Genomic DNA, 17,210 nt, shown 5'->3' with positions numbered 1-17,210 from the left:
GGTGATACAGAACCCAGGTTTCAGCTCCATACAGGAGGGTAGGGACCACAATGGCTCTGTAGACCTGCACTTTTGTGGAAAGGCGCAGTGCATGATTCTGCCAGACTTTCTTTGAGAGTCGACCAAAAGAACTGCTGGCCTTGGCAAGGCGACTGTCTAGGTCCTTGGCAACAGATGCGTCGTTTGAGATAACACTACCGAGATACGTGAAGTGCTCTACTGCATTCACGCTGGTACCCTCGATGTTGATTTGGGGTGGGGTATATGCTGTATGGGGGACCGGTTGATATAGCACTTCTGTCTTTCTCAGGCTGATGGTGAGGCCGAAGGCTCTTGCTGCTTCAACAAAACACTTGACAATGTGCTGCAAGGCTTGCTCCGTATGGGCGACGAGGGCACAGTCATCTGCGAAGAGCAGCTCCGTGATTAGCTGTTCTGTGATCTTAGTGTGGGACAGAAGGCGCCGCAAGTTAAACAGACTTCTGTCGGTTCTGAAGCGGATATAGATGCCGTCTGTCAAGTCTTCTTTGGCTTCACGAAGCATTATGCTGAAGAAGATGGAGAACAGAGTGGGCGCGAGGATGCAACCTTGTTTGACGCCATTTGAGATGGGGAAGCTGCCGGACAGAGTCCCGTTGTACTTCACTTGTCCCATCTGGCCTTCATGCAGCTGGCAGATGATGGTGAGGAGCTTTGGAGGGCAGCCAAGGCGTGCAAGAATCTTCCACAAACCCTCACGACTGACCGTGTCAAAAGCCTTGGTTAGGTCTATGAAGGCTGCATAAAGGGCCATGTTCTGTTCTCTGCACTTCTCCTGGATCTGTCTCAGGATGAAGATGATGTCGGTGGTTCCCCTGTTGGCCCGAAATCCGCACTGACTCTCGGGAGTATTTTCATGCTCTATGGTAGGGGTAAGCCTGTTGAGCAGCACTCGATCCAAAATCTTACCTGCTATTGAGAGGAGAGTGATGCCCCGGTAATTAGAACAGTCGGACTTGTCGCCCTTGTTCTTGTACAGGGAGACAATGACCGCATCCCGAAGGTCATGTGGAACCATTTCCTTTTCCCAGCAACTGGAGAAGAGAATCTGAAGCTTGTCGAGGACTGCCTCACCTCCATTTTGGTACACTTCTGCTGGGATGCCATCTATGCCAGGAGACTTCCCTGGATTCAGGTGCGTGGTGGCCTTTCAGATCTCTTCAAGTGTTGGGGGGTCATCAAGTTCCCATTTCACCTCCACCTGGGGAATCTTCTCGATTGATGACTCTTGCACAGTGCGCTTGTCACTGAAGAGGTTTTCAAAGTGTTCTGACCAACGCTGCATAATGGTTTCCTTGTCCGTCAGAAGGGTGGAGCAGTCTGAGGAGCGCAGGGGTGCTTGCACTTGATGTGCTGGCCCATGGATGGTCTTAAGGGCTTCATAAAAGGAGCGCATGTCTCCGGCATCGGCATGTTGTTGTTGTGTCTTCTCCGCAAAAGCTAGCCACCAGTCGTTCTACAGTATGCGGAGCTTGCTTTGCAGTGTGGAGCAGGCATTTTCTGTAAGCTGTCTTGGCAGAGTGGTCATCAGGTTTAGCTAAAAAAGTCTTGTGGCATGCACGTTTCTTTTCTAGTAGTTCCTGGATCTGTGCATCAGACTCATCAAACCAGTCTTTATTTTTCCTGGCTGAGAAGCCCACTACTTCTGCTGCCATCTCCTGAAGGATGGTCTTTAATCTCATCCGCTGTTGTTCAGGGTCATCAGGCAGGCCTTCTTCTCCACCCAGTCTCTCCACTAGTTTGGCCTGGAACTCCATTTTGTGTCTGTCTTGCAGCTTGTGGACTTGTAGCTTCTTAAACTGTGGGCCTTTCTTCTTAGGAGGGGGCTTGAAAATGAAAGCAATCTTGGAACGGACCAAGCGATGATCCGTATAGCAATCCGCGCTAGGCATCACCCTGGTATGTAGTACGTCTCTTCTATCATGCTGTCGCGTCAAAACGTAGTCCAGAAGGTGCCAGTGTTTGGAGCGTGGGTGTCTCCAGGTTGCTTTGAATCTCTCTTTCAGTTGGAACAGGCTGTTGGTGATCGTCAAGTCGTGCAGAGCAGAACTCCAGCAGCAGGCGGCCATTGTCGTTACAGTTGCCTATGCCATGTTTCCCTAGCACGTCCTTCCATACATCAGAGTCGCGGCCCACTCTGGCGTTGAAATCTCCCATGATGAGGAGCTTGTCCTGGGTGTCGACGCACTGTAGAAGGTTGTGCAGATCGCTATAGAAAGCCTCCTTAACTCCGATGTCGGCCTGCATGGTTGGGGCATACACACTAACAATAGTGGCAAAATCCTTGTTGTTGATGGGGAGCCGGAGTGACATGAGTCAGTCAGAATGTCCAACTGGCAAACTGTGTAACCTATGTGCTATGGCGCTCTTAATCATGAACCCGACCCCTGAGAGTTGACGATCTTCTTTAGCCTTCCCTGACCAGAACAGTGTGTAGCCTGTACCTTCCTCAGTGAGTGACCCTTGGTCTGCAATTTATTCTTATCTTGTACTGCTTTAATTTGGTGAGTTACAAGATAATAGCATTTGCAGTTTTCATTTCTGGTGTTAACAGTCTGCATTTCACATGACATGATGAGGCTTTTCCAAAACCAAGGCATTTCCCCAGATAGGAGACAAAGAATCGATCATTCAACCACAGCGTTCTGTACGTGTTCTTTCAGATAAACATGTTTGACACGACTCCAGTTTTACAAAGTAAACATTACACCATATGTTTCCTTGAATAATATTTTACTTGTAGGATCTTGGCTCTAGAAAAGAATTTCCTGCTCCAGTTTAACATCGACGTAAGTATCATTCATGCTGTTTTTTTTTCCATTTTGGGAGATGAACCTTCAACATTTAAAAAGCTCTCATTTTTTTCCCTTTTTTTTAGGCCTCCAGTAAAGAGGAGAGGAAGAGAGACTTTAACAAGATCTTCAACCATTATGATGTTGTAAGTCATGATGTTGTAATTGATCGGTCAAGATAGAAACATGTTCAACGAGGCTGAACATAGTAGACAAATCTGGATTGTTCTTTCTTCATGTCAAAATGGGATTTGGATGTTTTTCCTGTCACTTTAATAAGGGAAAACCTCTAATGTGTGATTATATCCTATATAGTATCAGTCAATTATGGATTGTGAAAATTGCAAGTTAAAGAAAATGTTGTTGGTTTGAATCTGCAGTTTGCGTACAGGAAATTCTGTCATGGTAGTTTCCCTCAATGTCCAAATTTGGAGTCACTTATGGCTACAAATAGAACTCCTTAATGCCCAGTTGTGTTATCGGTGTTGCTTTCTCCGGCTGTATACAAACTTCCCCTTGTTATTTTGAAGCGAGTGAAGTGTTACAAAAAATGTTCAAAACATTCTGTGAAAAATACTACTGCTATTATGAGTACTGCTACTAATTATCACCATCACTATTTTATTAGTAGAGCACCCTATATTAAAAAGTAAAAATGTTTCTTTCACCACTTCATCTGACTATACATCAAAAATTTTATTGTATTTGTTCAAGTTGGCCCAAACTTTTTCATCACTTTAAGTGTCATTGGTTTTAAGAAAACCAATGACACTCCCGATCCACACACAATGTGTATGAATCGGGAGGTCTGGGCGGCTTTGCTTGAGCTGCTGCCCCCGCGACCCGACCTAGGATAAGCGGAAGAAAATGGATGGATGGTTTTAATTTGCCCTGAATTATTTATTTAAATAACCCCACCCTTGGCGACAAGCTCAGTCATCCGTGAGGAGCTCGGAGTAGCGCCGCTGCTCCTTCGCGTTAAAAGGAGCCAGCGGAGGTGGTTCGGGCACCTGGTAAGGATGCCCCCTGGGCGCCTCCCTAGGGAGGTCCTCCAGGCACGTCCATCTGGGAGGAGACCGTGGGGAAGACCCAGGACTAAGTGGAGCGATTATATCTCCACACTGGCCTGGGAACACCTCGGAATACCCCAGTCAGAGATGGTTAATGTGTCCAGGGAAAGGGAAGTTTGAGGTCCCCTACTGGAGCTGTTGCCCCCACGACCCGACCCCAGATAAGCAGTTGAAGATGAATGAATGAATGAGTGTGTGAGCGCGTATTTATTTAAAATGTGAAATTATATTTTCTGGCTCATCTGCTACTTTGCAGAGATAATTAATGAGACTGTCGTGGTCAGATAGTGGCCATAACAGAACCAAGGCATGCGTGTGCAGAATGCATGTTTGTATGCAGGACGCTTTGTAGAATACAGAGACTCTAATTAGCTCTGGAAGGTGAAATGAAACATAAACTAAATGCCTCATTATGTTGTCAAGTCACGCTCCGTAGTGACAATTGATCTCTCACATTCTTACACTGTACAGCTTTAGAACATAGTGAATACCTTGTCAATACAGCAGAGACGAGCTTTGTAAAGGCATTGTCTGCAGCTGATGGGTGTTTGAGGAAATCTCCAGGTCGTCCTTGAAGATTGAGATCATTGTGATGTGACAGATGCATCAAGTTTGCTGTGTCTCAGTTTTGCTCCTACAGATACATTTGGTCACTTCTGCTTGTGGAAAAGCAACCAAAACGATTCAATAAAAGATGTCTCTTTATTTATGGCTTCCTCTTCATAAGCTTCATTCGTCATAGTCATGGTTTCAGGTGCCATTTTTTTTTTTCTCCAAATGGAAGCAAATCGTGTGCAGTTTGCAGTATTGATTGCAGATTAAATCTTCCATTCCATCAACCAGTGGGAATTAGATAGTAATGTATCAACAGTGTGCCAGATGTTTCCAGGAAATGTTGGATCTATTATCATAAATGCCCTGTAGTGCATAATTAAAAAAAAAGTGTGTGTGTGTGTGTGTTGGGGCTTTGGATTAAATTTTCATAACTTTTTAAGACCAGTTCCATCTGTCTTTGCTAACTGGTGAAGTATTCCAAGACTGAGCTCAAGGAAACACTGTAATATTCCTCCCTCCTGTAGGTAGCAACAGTGCGCAAAGGTGTTGAAAATTTCACATTTAATGACACCAGTTGACTTATAAAACTGCTTGAAGGAAAGCTAGTTTTGTTCAGTTTCCCTGTTGTGTGTAATATCATTTGGTTGCTTGTACTTCAAGAGATGCAGCAGGTAACCTGGAGAGTTATCGAGTCAAGTTGAGTCTGATGGCATGGGCTGGTGCTGCGCTTTGCCGCATCCACAACAACGTAGAACCACCCCGGGTCCTGGGTGGCAACCACCCAGGCAGACAACCAGTCCTTTCCGACATCTCTAAAATAACCATGTATCTGCCACAGCCAGGTGAAATGTGAACATCCCCTTGGCCTTCTCCAGCCACTGGGGTCCTCAACATTCAGGCACCTACATGCTGGATCATGTCAAAATGTCATAGCTGACATACTCCTCATCTTAGTCTCTCTCAGTAACCGTCTCAGTAAAGTCATTCCAGCGTAACCCAGAGGAGAGTTATGGTTCAAATAAATGTAATTGGAGCTCTGATATAAAGCATCCATCACTTTCAGGATCCATGCTGAGACAGGGGACAGACTTCCTCGTGAGCTTAAGAAATACAAGAAACACTGCCAAAGGAATGTTTGCTTTTATGAGTTTGGTGTTAGTTTCTAACTATAAACACCTTTATTTTTTTCTCACTTAGAGTAAGACGGGAGCGCTGGAAGGTCCTGAAGTGGACGGCTTTGTCAAGGACATGATGGAACTAATAAGGGTAAGAGGTTAGGGTGTTAGAGGTGACACTGGCATTTGTGGCGGTTACGAGTATAACGGCTGTTATTAATGACTCCAGCTTTAATTGCGCTTTTGCTCAATCCAGATTTTCATCAAAATCAAGCTGTATGTCAACCACAACAAACTGCAATTTAGGAATCAAACTGTCATTTACTATGTGGATATTGTTCCCTTTCTACAACCCTAAATCTGAAAAAGTTTGGACGGTATGGAAAAAATACAACTTTAAAACACAAACGTATTGGTTCTTACATTTTCTTTCATTTCTATTTCATTGCAGACTACATGAATCAAAGATATTTAAAATTTTGTCTGGTCAGTTTCATTTCAGGCAGGCAAAACATTACAAAAAAACTTTGAACAGGGGCAATTTAGGGCGGGTAATTAGGTCCACAATAAAAAAAATTAATACATACATAAAAAAAAAAATCATGATGTTATTTCAAACAGGTGATGTCAAAAGGTGATTGTAAGGCTGAGTCTTTGAGGAGCAAAGATGAGCAGAGGATGTGATTCACAGTTTAATCAGGATCCCCAGTTTTTCAACAAATACACGAGGAAAATTATTGAATTATTTTAAAACAATGTTCCTCAAAGAAACATTGAAAGGGATTTGAATATTTCTGTCTCTACCATGCATAATATCATTGAATGATTCAAGGAATGTGGAGGAATTTCAGTTTGTAAAGGGCAAGGGCATAATCCTTCAGACAGCACTGCATCCAGAACAGTCATTCATAAATAGCTGATATATCCATTTTGGCAAGGAATGACTTTGAGAAACCTTTGTCAACCACTATAATGTGGAGTTACATTGTACCAAAAAGAAGCATTATGTTAGAGTGCGTATCTCTGATAAATGAAAAGTCAAATGAGCTGACTATTCTAAATAAATTATGAAAATACTGATGTATTGTTTTATTTTTTGTGCCATATGCCCTAAGAAATGAAGTCATAAACATGGGGAAATTAGCATGATTTTATCTGCGGCTAATAAACACTCACAGATGTGAACCTGTCAGAAAAGTTGACTTTAGTGACATCATGCGAGTCACTGCCCTCTCAGTCACATTACTGAAACGGAGGAGAAAACTGGAATTTTTTGCAGTTCAATATGTGTTTTGTGGACTTTGACGGTGAATACGCCAAAATGGTGCTGACTAACCGTGACTGAATAAAGAGTTTTTGTGTTATTCATATTTTCTGAAAAATGGCAAGAAAATAAATAAATTCTGCTGGTGTACAGTAGTGTTCAGAATAATAGTAGTGCTATGTGACTAAAAAGATGAATCCAGGTTTTGAGTATATTTCTTATTGTTACATGGGAAACAAGGTACCAGTAGATTCTCACAAATCCAACAAGACCAAGCATTCATGATATGCACACTCTTAAGGCTATGAAATTGGGCTATTAGTAAAAACAAGTAGAAAAGGGGGTGTTCACAATAATAGTAGTGTGGCATTCAGTCAGTCAGTTCGTCAATTTTGTTGAACAAACAGGTGTGAATCAGGTGTTCCCTATTTAAGGATGAAGCCAGCACCTGTTGAACATGTTTTTCTCTTTGAAAGCCTGAGGAAAATGGGACGTTTAAGACATTGTTCAGAAGAACAGCGTAGTTTGATTAAAAAGTTGATTGGAGAGGGGAAAACTTATACGCAGGTGCAAAAAATTATAGGCTGTTCATCTACAATGATCTCCAATGCTTTAAAATGGACAAAAAAACCAGAGACGCGTGGAAGAAAACGGAAAAAAACCATCAAAATGGATAGAAGAATAACCAGAATGGCAAAGGCTCACCCATTGATCAGCTTCAGGATGATCAAAGAGTCTGGAGTTACCTGTAAGTGCTGTGACAGTTAGAAGACGCCTGTGTGAAGCTAATTTATTTGCAAGAATCCCCCGCAAAGTCCCTCTGTTAAATAAAAGACGTGCAGAAGAGGTTACAGTTTGCCAAAGAACACATCAACTGGCCTAAAGAGAAATGGAGGAATAATTTGTGGACTGATGAGAGTAAAATTGTTCTTTTTGGGTCCAAGGGCCACAGACAGTTTGTGAGACGACCCCCAAACTCTGAATTCAAGCCACAGTTCACAGTGAAGACAGTGAAGCGTGGTGGTGCAAGCATCATGATATGGGCATGTTTCTCCTACTATGGTGTTGGGCCTATATATCGCATACCAGGTATCATGGATCAGTTTGGATATGTCAAAATACTTGAAGAGGTCATGTTGCCTTATGCTGAAGAGGACATGCCCTTGAAATGGGTGTTTCAACAAGACAATGACCCCAAGCACACTAGTAAACGAGCAAAATCTTGGTTCCAAACCAACAAAATTAATGCCTCACAGATGTGAAGAAATCATGAAAAACTGTGGTTATACAACTAAATACTAGTTTAGTGATTCACAGGATTGCTACAAAAGCAGTTTGAACATAATAGTTTTGAGTTTGTAGCATCAACAGCAGATGCTACTATTATTGTGAACACCCCCTTTTATACTTTTTTTTTTACTAATAGCCCAATTTCATAGCCTTAAGAGTGTGCATATCATGAATGCTTGGTCTTGTTGGATTTGTGAGAATCTACTGAATCTACTGGTACCTTGGTTCCCATGTAACAATAAGAAATATACAAGGTCTGTCAAAGTATAGGTCCTTTTTATTTTTTTCAAAAACTATATGGATTTCATTCATATGTTTTTACGTCAGACATGCTTGAACCCTCGTGCGCATGCGTGAGTTTTTCCACGCCTGTCGGTGACGTCATTCGCCTGTGAGCACTCCTTGTGGGAGGAGTCGTCCAGCCCCTCGTCGGAATTCCTTTGTCTGAGAAGTTGCTGAGAGACTGGCGCTTTGTTTGATCAAATTTTTTCTAAACCTGTGAGGCACATCGAAGTGGACACGGTTCGAAAAATTAAGCTGGTTTTCTGTGAAAATTTTAACGGCTGATGAGAGATTTTGAGGTGATACTGTCGCTTTAAGGACTTCCCACGGTGCGAGACGCCGCGCAGCGCTCTCAAGCGCCGTCGTCAGCCTGTTTCAAGCTGAAAACCTCCACATTTCAGGGTCTATTGATCCAGAGAAGAAGTTTCAGAAGAAGTCGGTTTCAGCATTTTATCTGGATATTCCAATGTTAAAGGAGATTTCTTTAATGAAAGACGTGCGGATGGATTGCAGCGTTGGCTCGCAGCCGCTGCGACGCTCCGTCACAGGAAAAACACCTCCGTTGGAAGCCTTAAGGACCAGTTGGAACATGTCCAGCTGTTAAACAATTTCTCATATACTCACTCCACTGAAAGCCATCAAAAGCCGCCTGGATTTTACAAATGGTTATCAACACGAAGGTGTTTTTCCTGTGCCGCCGCACAGCGCCGGCTGCGTCCTGACGCGCGGACCTGTCCGCACGGACCCGTCCGCACGTCTTTCATTAAAAAAATCTCCTTTAACAGTGGAATATCCGGATAAAATGCTGAAACCAACTTCTTCTGAAACTTCTCTGTTCTCTCACGACGTCCTGGATCAATAGAGCCTGAAATGTGGAGGTTTTCAGCTTGAAACAGGCTGACGACAGCGCCTGAGAGCGCTGCGCGACGTCTCGCACCGTGGGAAGTCCTTAAAGCGACAGTATCACCTCAAAATCTCTCATCAGCCGTTAAAATTTTCACCGAAAACCAGCTTAATTTTTCGAACCGTGTCCACTTCAATGTGCCTCACAGGTTTAGAAAAAATTTTGATCAAACAAAGCACCAGTCTCTCAGCAACTTCTCAGACAAAGGAATTCCGACGAGGGGCTGGACGACTCCTCCCACAAGGAGTGCTGACAGGCGAATGACTTCACCGACAGGCGTGGAAAAACTCACGCATGCGCACGAGGGTTCAAGCATGTCTGACGTAAAAACATATGAATGAAATCCACATAGGTTTTGAAAAAAATAAAAAGGACCTATACTTTGACAGCCCTCGTACTCAAAACCTGGATTAATCTTTGTAGTCACATAGCACTACTATTATTCTGAACTCTACTGTATGTAAAACTTTGAACATAGCTGTATATCAGCTACTTGAGCAACAACCTCCAACAATGAGAACAAAAACCATTTTGATGAAGCCTAATAAAACTTTGTGCAAGCCCGTATTTACAGTTTCTTTGTTTGTTTTATTCTGCCCATCCTCAGCCCAGTATCACTGGACCTGAACTAGCTGATCTGCGAAAAGTTCTTCTGAGTCACTGTGATGTCAACAAGGATGGGAAGATCCAGAAAAATGAGCTTGCCCTGTGTCTGAGAGTGCAACCGTAATCAGTGCATTATGATACCATTAACAGCATGAGTCTGCATAATGTGGGACATTTGAACTTAACGTTTATCATGAAGCTCCCCATGACAGATCTGTGGATTTTTAATTTTTTTTTTTAAATGTGGCTAATATATAGTTTACTTTTTTAAGTTCCATAAAGTTGGCAGTTACTGACATTTGGTCAGGTGCATGTTTCTTTGTTGAGAAATGTCAAAGTGAAATGTGTCGTTCATTGTGACTGATGTAATATTCTGTTCAGAAAATAAACTATAATCATTAAATGTGGTTACTACACATTGATTAGTCACAATGTTTCTGTGTAGGCTCTCAGATGTCCAGGTGGTTTCCATAGTAGAGAAGCTTGAATCTTTGACTGGACTGGGTTGCTTGACGCGAGGATGTTTCGCTTCAAATCACAGAAGCTTCCTCAGCTAAAATTCTTGCTCTGGTAGTCTGACTTCTGTCTTGACTCTTGTAGAGAAGAATAAACAGAAGCCACAATAGCTGGAGTTTTCAGCTGTTCTATGTACAGTAAAAATGGCTTCCGTATTGCATCAAACTTTCCTCTGGAGCCGTTGTGTGTTGAATGTTTTCAAACTGAAGGAAATACATAACATCGCATATTGACCCGTGGGGGTGGGGCAGCCATTTTTCCAATTTAAGAAAAGACACGTTGCCTCCAGAGTATATACCACGAGGTCTGTCAATAAAGTATACCTTTTTATTTTTTTCAAAAACTATATGGATTTCATTCATATGTTTTTACGTCAGACATGCTTGAACCCTCATGCGCATGCGTGAGTTTTTCCACGCCTGTCGGTGACGTCATTCGCCTGTGACCACGCCTTGGGAAGGAGTGGTCCCGCCCCCTCGTCGGATTTTCATTGTCTGGAAATGGCGGAATGAAAAGGACTTTTTTCCATCAGAATTTTTTCAGAAGCTGTTAGAGACTGGCACCAGGAAACCATTCGAAATATTTATCTGGCTTTCGGTGAAAATTTTACGGGCTTCACAGAGAATAAGGACTTTTACTACAGCTTTCAGGACTGCTTTAAGGACGGTCAGTGCGCCGTGCTCTGAGCTGCGACGACGAGGCACAAACCACTGGATCATTTCTAAGCTAATGGCTCTGTGGATATGAGACCATCGTGTGCTCTTTCTCTGGTTATCACAAGAGCTGGACATCAGCCATTTTCCGGCAGATTTTACTTTTAACGAGATTTTGTCACAGAAAGCCGCGCGGAGGCTTCGCGCGTCACGACTGATTCGCTGATGAAGCAAGACAAAGGAACACCTCCGTTTCGGAGTGTTAGAGGACAAGTTGGGACATGTCCAGCTCTCCACAATTTCTCTTATACTCACTCGACTGTTAGCACTGAAAGCTGAGATAGACATGTCCCAACTTGTCCTCTAACACTCTGAAACGGAGGTGTTCCTTTGTCTCGCTTCATCAGCGAATCCGTCATGACGCACGAAGCCTCCGCGCGGCTTTCCGTGACAAAATCTCTTGTTAAAAGTGAAATCTGCCGGAAAATGGCTGATGTCCAGCTCTTGTGATAACCAGAGAAAGAGCACACGACGGTCTCGTATCCACAGAGCCATCAGCTTAAAAATGATCCAGTGGTTTGTGTCTCGTCGTCGCAGCTCGGAGCGTGGCGCACTGACCGTCCTTAAAGCAGTCCTTAAAGCTGTAGTAAAAGTCCTTATTTTCTGTGAAGCCTGTAAAATTTTCACTGAAAGCCAGATAGATTTTTCGAATGGTTTCCAGGTGCCAGTCTCTAACAGCTTCTGAAAAAATTCTGATGGAAAAAAAGTCCTTTTCATTCCGCCATTTCCAGACAATGAAAATCCGACGAGGGGGCGGGACCACTCCTTCCCAAGACGTGCTCACAGGCTAATGACGTCACAGACAGGCGTGGAAAAACTCATGCATGCGTGCGAGGGTTCAAGCACCTCTGACGTAAAAACATATGAATGAAATCCATATAGTTTTTGAAAAAAATAAAAAGGTACGATACTTTGACAGACCTCGTATGCTGTTTAATTATTAATTTTATAGGGCAAGATCCTCCGGTCATGTACCAAAAGGTCCAAGAAATGGGCAGGGCTGAATAGTAAGGCCTATAATTTCACAGTAAAGTTCAAAAATAGATGAGTAGATTGCTGCTAAATTTGGGCTTGACCAAAAAGTATGATAGAGACGTGCTGGGGCTTATTTTCATGTATCACAAGTAAAGTGGACCCCTAGATAGATGAGAACTAGAGACATGAAGTTGATGTACCATAGACCAGGATACGACTCTTGTAACTGCAGCGACATCTATAAAACTATGAAAAACTGATTAAAAAAAAATTAAACAAGTAAAAAAAAATTTTTTATTTAATAAAGAAATGGATGAAATTGAAATGTGGTCACATAACGTATACATAAATGTTAAGTACTTTGCAGTTTGTGTTATTTTAACACAGTACTATATTCGTGTATAAAAACTGTGCCCAGCAATTATGATGTTAACGTCGTATGTCAGCATCACTTTCCTAGGAAGTAAGTGCCTTCGGCTGCTCCCTTGTTTTCACTCGGTGTCACCTCAGCAGACCCGAAGTAGATCTGCATGTTGAATTGGAAGAAGTTTTTACTCTGGATGCCCTTCTGATGAAATATGTCATAGATATGTTAGTTCTGTTGTGGAACAATTGTCATGCAACCTTGCAAAAACTCGCTGTCTGCACAAAAAGCTGAAGCAAGACTATTGACAGGATGTGATGGGCTAAGCTGTTTTCCTCAAAACTTCAGAGAAGTTCATTTTTTCCAAACACGTAGTAGTGCAGCAGATAAGTGAAACAATCATGCAAATGGTGATAAAAGCATCAAATTCTGCAGAAATACTCCTTAGACACTCCTCTTTTGAAAAAATCGATTGGTCACTTGACTTTTCAATCGGTGTTCAGGTAGGGGTCAATTGAGGAATTATACAGATGTCAAAATTAAAAGATGTTCCAATCATATTGAAAAATATTCCACATTTTCCTGATCATAAAGATTCCAAAAGGTTATAGTTTGGAATATCTGTGACTGAATTCTATGGAGTTACGGGATAAAAACAGCAAAAAATTGGTTGAGCTAATAGGATTAATAAATGGAATAGTGTTGACAGTGTTGAATGTTTGGTCTTCAAAGTAAAGGTCAAACAAGGTCTACGGCTATTGGATTCTATGACATGTGACATATGTTACCCCGTAACATAAGTAAGGATGATACATGGTCCAAACTATTCCTTTTAAAACCGTGCTAACTCAACTAGTAATTTGCATCACTTTTTACCAAAATTGGAGCAACTTTAACTTTTAACCCCTGTACAAAATGAAACTGACCTTTGTCACCATTCTTGCTGTTTTTATCCTGTAACCCCATAGAATTCAGTCACAGACAGTCCAAACTATACCTTTTTGGAATCTTTACCTGACCACTGATTGAAAATTCAAGTGGCCAATCGTTTTTTTCAAAAAAGGATTGTCTGAGGAGTATTTCTGTCGAATTTGATGCTTTTATCACCATTTGCGGATTCCCCTCTAAATATTCTCTTATCCGCTGCACTACAGGAAATCTTTCAGAAGGAGGATGCCCACTATGCCAGGGGAGTGGGCAGAAGTCTGGAGTCTGGCTGCAGCCTAGTGAAGAGAGCGCTAACAACTCTGCTCAGTACCCCTATTTTTTTTTTTCAGTATAAGTTTTCAATAAATTTTCTCGATTGATAAAGAACATGGCAGTCATCCATGATTTAACGAATGTGACAAACGTCTGTCACACTTTCATCATCTGTATGTAAATGTACATTTTTGCAGAATAGTTTGATTTGAGGCCTTGCAACAGACTGGGGTGCTGTCCAGGGCGTACCTGCCTCACGCCCTGTGACTGCTGGGATACACTCCAGCCCCCCATTACCCTTAATTGAAGCAAGCGGGTATAAAAAAAATGGATGGAGTTTGAGTTGACAAACGTTGAATCTCCTCCACACAGACTGGTGACATCATTCTAAACCATCCTGTCAGATGCAACAAGCTTATAGGATGAGAGTTTAAGCCAGAGAAGGAAAACCAACACAGTGAATCGACACAAACCCCTCCGGCCACAAAACTGGAGCTAATGGTGCAGCCTTAAAAGGTTTCCTGTGCCTCAAAGTGCCTGATTGTCCTTAAAGTACACACACTGATGCAGTTAGATAAGATCTGCCTGCAGCATTGTTTTGTGTGTTCATGAGCTGCTCAGGCACCACGGTGCACATCAGGATTGGCCTCTTTACAATGGGTTTTCCATGCAGTAAACACGTGCTTGTGTTTGCATGTGTGCATTGTGTGTTCTGGCTAAGTGAGTGTGCGTGTTTGTTCTGCAGCAGCTGTGCGGCCGCTGCTCTTCCCTCACAAACAGTTTCCCCATTTAAGCTAAAAGGTTTGACCTCGACGCATCACTGTGGTGAAGCGCTAACACGTCACTTCAGTACTGATAACCTCAACAAACATATTTGACATTTACTCACGCAACATCAATACTACAATCATTTATCAGGTTGACTTTTTTTTTAAGTGTCATAGAGATGTGTGGTTTTATGCTCTTGTGCACAAGTTCCTGTTTATAATACGCAATTTAATGACTTTTGTACAACCTCTTAGTCTTCTATTGTTTCAAACTCCATTTAAAAGCTTCAAGATTCTTTGATATCACTATCTTAATCTTGGAAATTTCATTTGCCAGATGACCAGAAGTCTGTCTGGATTCATACAAGATGCACAGCCGCAGGCCCAAGCAGACGGTCAACCACTTACACTTAAAGCTCCATTCTCACTTTCACGGATATGCATCTAGGAAGGTCATGGTTCGAAACCTTGTCCATACCATGGAAAGCCTTAGAGGGTCTATCAGGGTATTTTTGATGATCCAGGACATTCCATCATTGGGCCATGGTCTTGTTTTAACTTCAGTGGGATTTTCAAAATATATTATTTACCCTCATGAACGTTGACCTACTTTGGTTCTTCCTGACATTTTTGTGAATCATGTAACGTTGTACATGCTACGGCATCACTGGGATGTTTTCTAGGACTGCCACGGCTGTGCTAAAGTTAGCCTATGGTAGTTTTTGCACCATTCACAAGTCAGGCACAGCTAAATCAGGCTGTTTGGACGCCGTGAGCTTTACTCGCCAGTTTGACACTGTTATAGTCCGTGTCCTTCCATGATGCATATCGGAAGAAGATGCCTTTATTGCCATTTTACGTTGATGAATACATACAACCTTTGTCCTCTGCATTTAGCCCATGTTAATTAAAGTTAGACACAATCCAACCACTAGCCACAGTCCGACGCCCGGGGACCAACTCCAGATGTAGAGGCACTGCCTTGGTCAGGGATAGAGAAAGGAGCAAACCCTAAATAAGCAAAGTGAGAATTGCGATTTAACTAGCTCCTTATCCACTCAGTGATCTACACTATCACATCTGGTGCCATTTTGCACCTTAAAGGACCTAACGCCACGTGCCACTTTGGGAAAACTGCCAAACTCTGTTAGGAATAACAGCTAACTCAGAATGGTAAGAACTGGTTGGAACTAGTCAAGTCTTTTTTTTTAAATATAAATCACAGACTTTGCCTAGGTTTTGTTTCTTCTTTCAACTCTGTTCAGCTTGGTTAATGTCCCCCAGGCAGGTTTCTCCTGGCAGTCTTTGGTGATGAGTCCTTTTCAAACTGGCACGCCATTCGGCTCAAGTTGGGAAAAGTCGTGTTAATTCAAAACTGCAAACCTCCTCTGGCCAACACACACTTGAACACAATTCAGGATAGCCTGGGGCAAGCACACTGCAACTCTAGGCAAATATCAGTGTATAATGCACTATATTGTAACTTTTTGTGCTTGGGGTGAAAAATGAACACGGAATTGGGTCAAACCTACACTGACCCATCCAGATTGAACAGGAGTTAAGCCATGGCAGCCAAGTGTGTAACCAAGCTCCAGACAATTTTGAAGAGTTAACACCCAGAAAACCTCTATACCAAACTCGACCAGGTGTGAGAGAGCTGCTTATGCTAGAATTATAACTGGGTGCACATATTCTTTTAACTAAAAAGTACATACCAGTACTTTACTTTTCTTGAATAGCTAGAGTATATTAAGAAACTGAACAAACAAAAGCTCATAGTAATTTAAGCAAAACTACATATATATATATATATATATGAAGGATAATGCAAGGTTTGTTACACTGAACTGTCATCAACATGCTAGCATGACGTTACTAGCATGGCAATGACTTGAGATACACTCATTAACTAAGTAATCACTCAGAACAAAGTATGTTCTACTGTAGACTATATTTAGCCTCCATGCGTGTTTGCTTTAGGACTGGTAATATTACAAGATAGTGAGAAACAGATCCTGCCTTTCTGCAGAACATCATTTTAACTGTAAAGGTTGAAAATGCTGCCCTCTGTCGGTCAAGCTGTGCTTCCATAATTAACGATTTATTCATTGACTAAATAACAAATAAAAATAACATAAACCGTCATGTACATTAAGTCTCCTGCCGAGAATGAGGTGTGTGAGAAAAACCAATATATCTCATTTGTATAACACTAAAAAAAAATCTTAATTACATTTTCCAGGGCCCACGATTATATCTTAGGTTTTATTATTTCATTGCCCAGTCAGACATGAAACATTCAGTCAACATTAAATTTACTATGATATAAAATGACAAGAAGATAAAATACTATATGTTTAAGAAACATCTCATGAAAGTAAATCAACATATGACCACAACTGAGAAAAAAAAATACATTTTCACTGCTTAACCATAGATTGTATATAACACAAAGAGAGATATACTGCAGTACAGCATATATGTACTTCTAAAGTTTGTTTTTAATTTCTTTGTATCAGTATTTCAACGTTTGCGTTTCTTACTTTAATCACCAGCAGAGGGCGCAATACCTTTAGTCAGTTACTACCTAAACGTTTCACACCAGAAGACAGAATTTGGCATCGTCCTTAAATGTATAATTTGACCCACAGAAGCACAAAAAGCTGAGTGTAGCTCAGTTTCAGAAACTTGAAAAGAAATCCATGTCCTTCAGAGTTAGCACATGAAGACAATATTTGTAATGTTGAAAATCAAGAGC

General features: G+C 41.9%; 1 protein-coding gene across 1 annotated transcript in view; it reads left to right on the top strand.

Annotated features, from left to right (window-relative positions):
• Window positions 1–10,324, top strand: part of LOC117514665 (secretagogin-like) — a 34,946-nt gene extending 24,622 nt beyond the window's left edge. Inside the window, exons 8-11 of the mRNA XM_034175234.1 lie at window positions 2,783–2,828; window positions 2,918–2,977; window positions 5,654–5,722; window positions 9,919–10,324. Coding sequence (XP_034031125.1) covers window positions 2,783–2,828; window positions 2,918–2,977; window positions 5,654–5,722; window positions 9,919–10,041 — 298 coding nt within the window. The 3' untranslated portion in view covers window positions 10,042–10,324. The remainder of the gene's footprint in view (window positions 1–2,782; window positions 2,829–2,917; window positions 2,978–5,653; window positions 5,723–9,918) is intronic.
• The last annotated feature ends 6,886 nt before the right edge of the window (window positions 10,325–17,210 follow it).

Source organism: Thalassophryne amazonica, chromosome 7, assembly GCF_902500255.1.
Source record: "Thalassophryne amazonica chromosome 7, fThaAma1.1, whole genome shotgun sequence".
Taxonomy (NCBI): domain Eukaryota; kingdom Metazoa; phylum Chordata; class Actinopteri; order Batrachoidiformes; family Batrachoididae; genus Thalassophryne; species Thalassophryne amazonica.
Note: the sequence above shows the minus strand (reverse complement) of the source record. Positions and strands in the feature narration are given on the sequence as shown.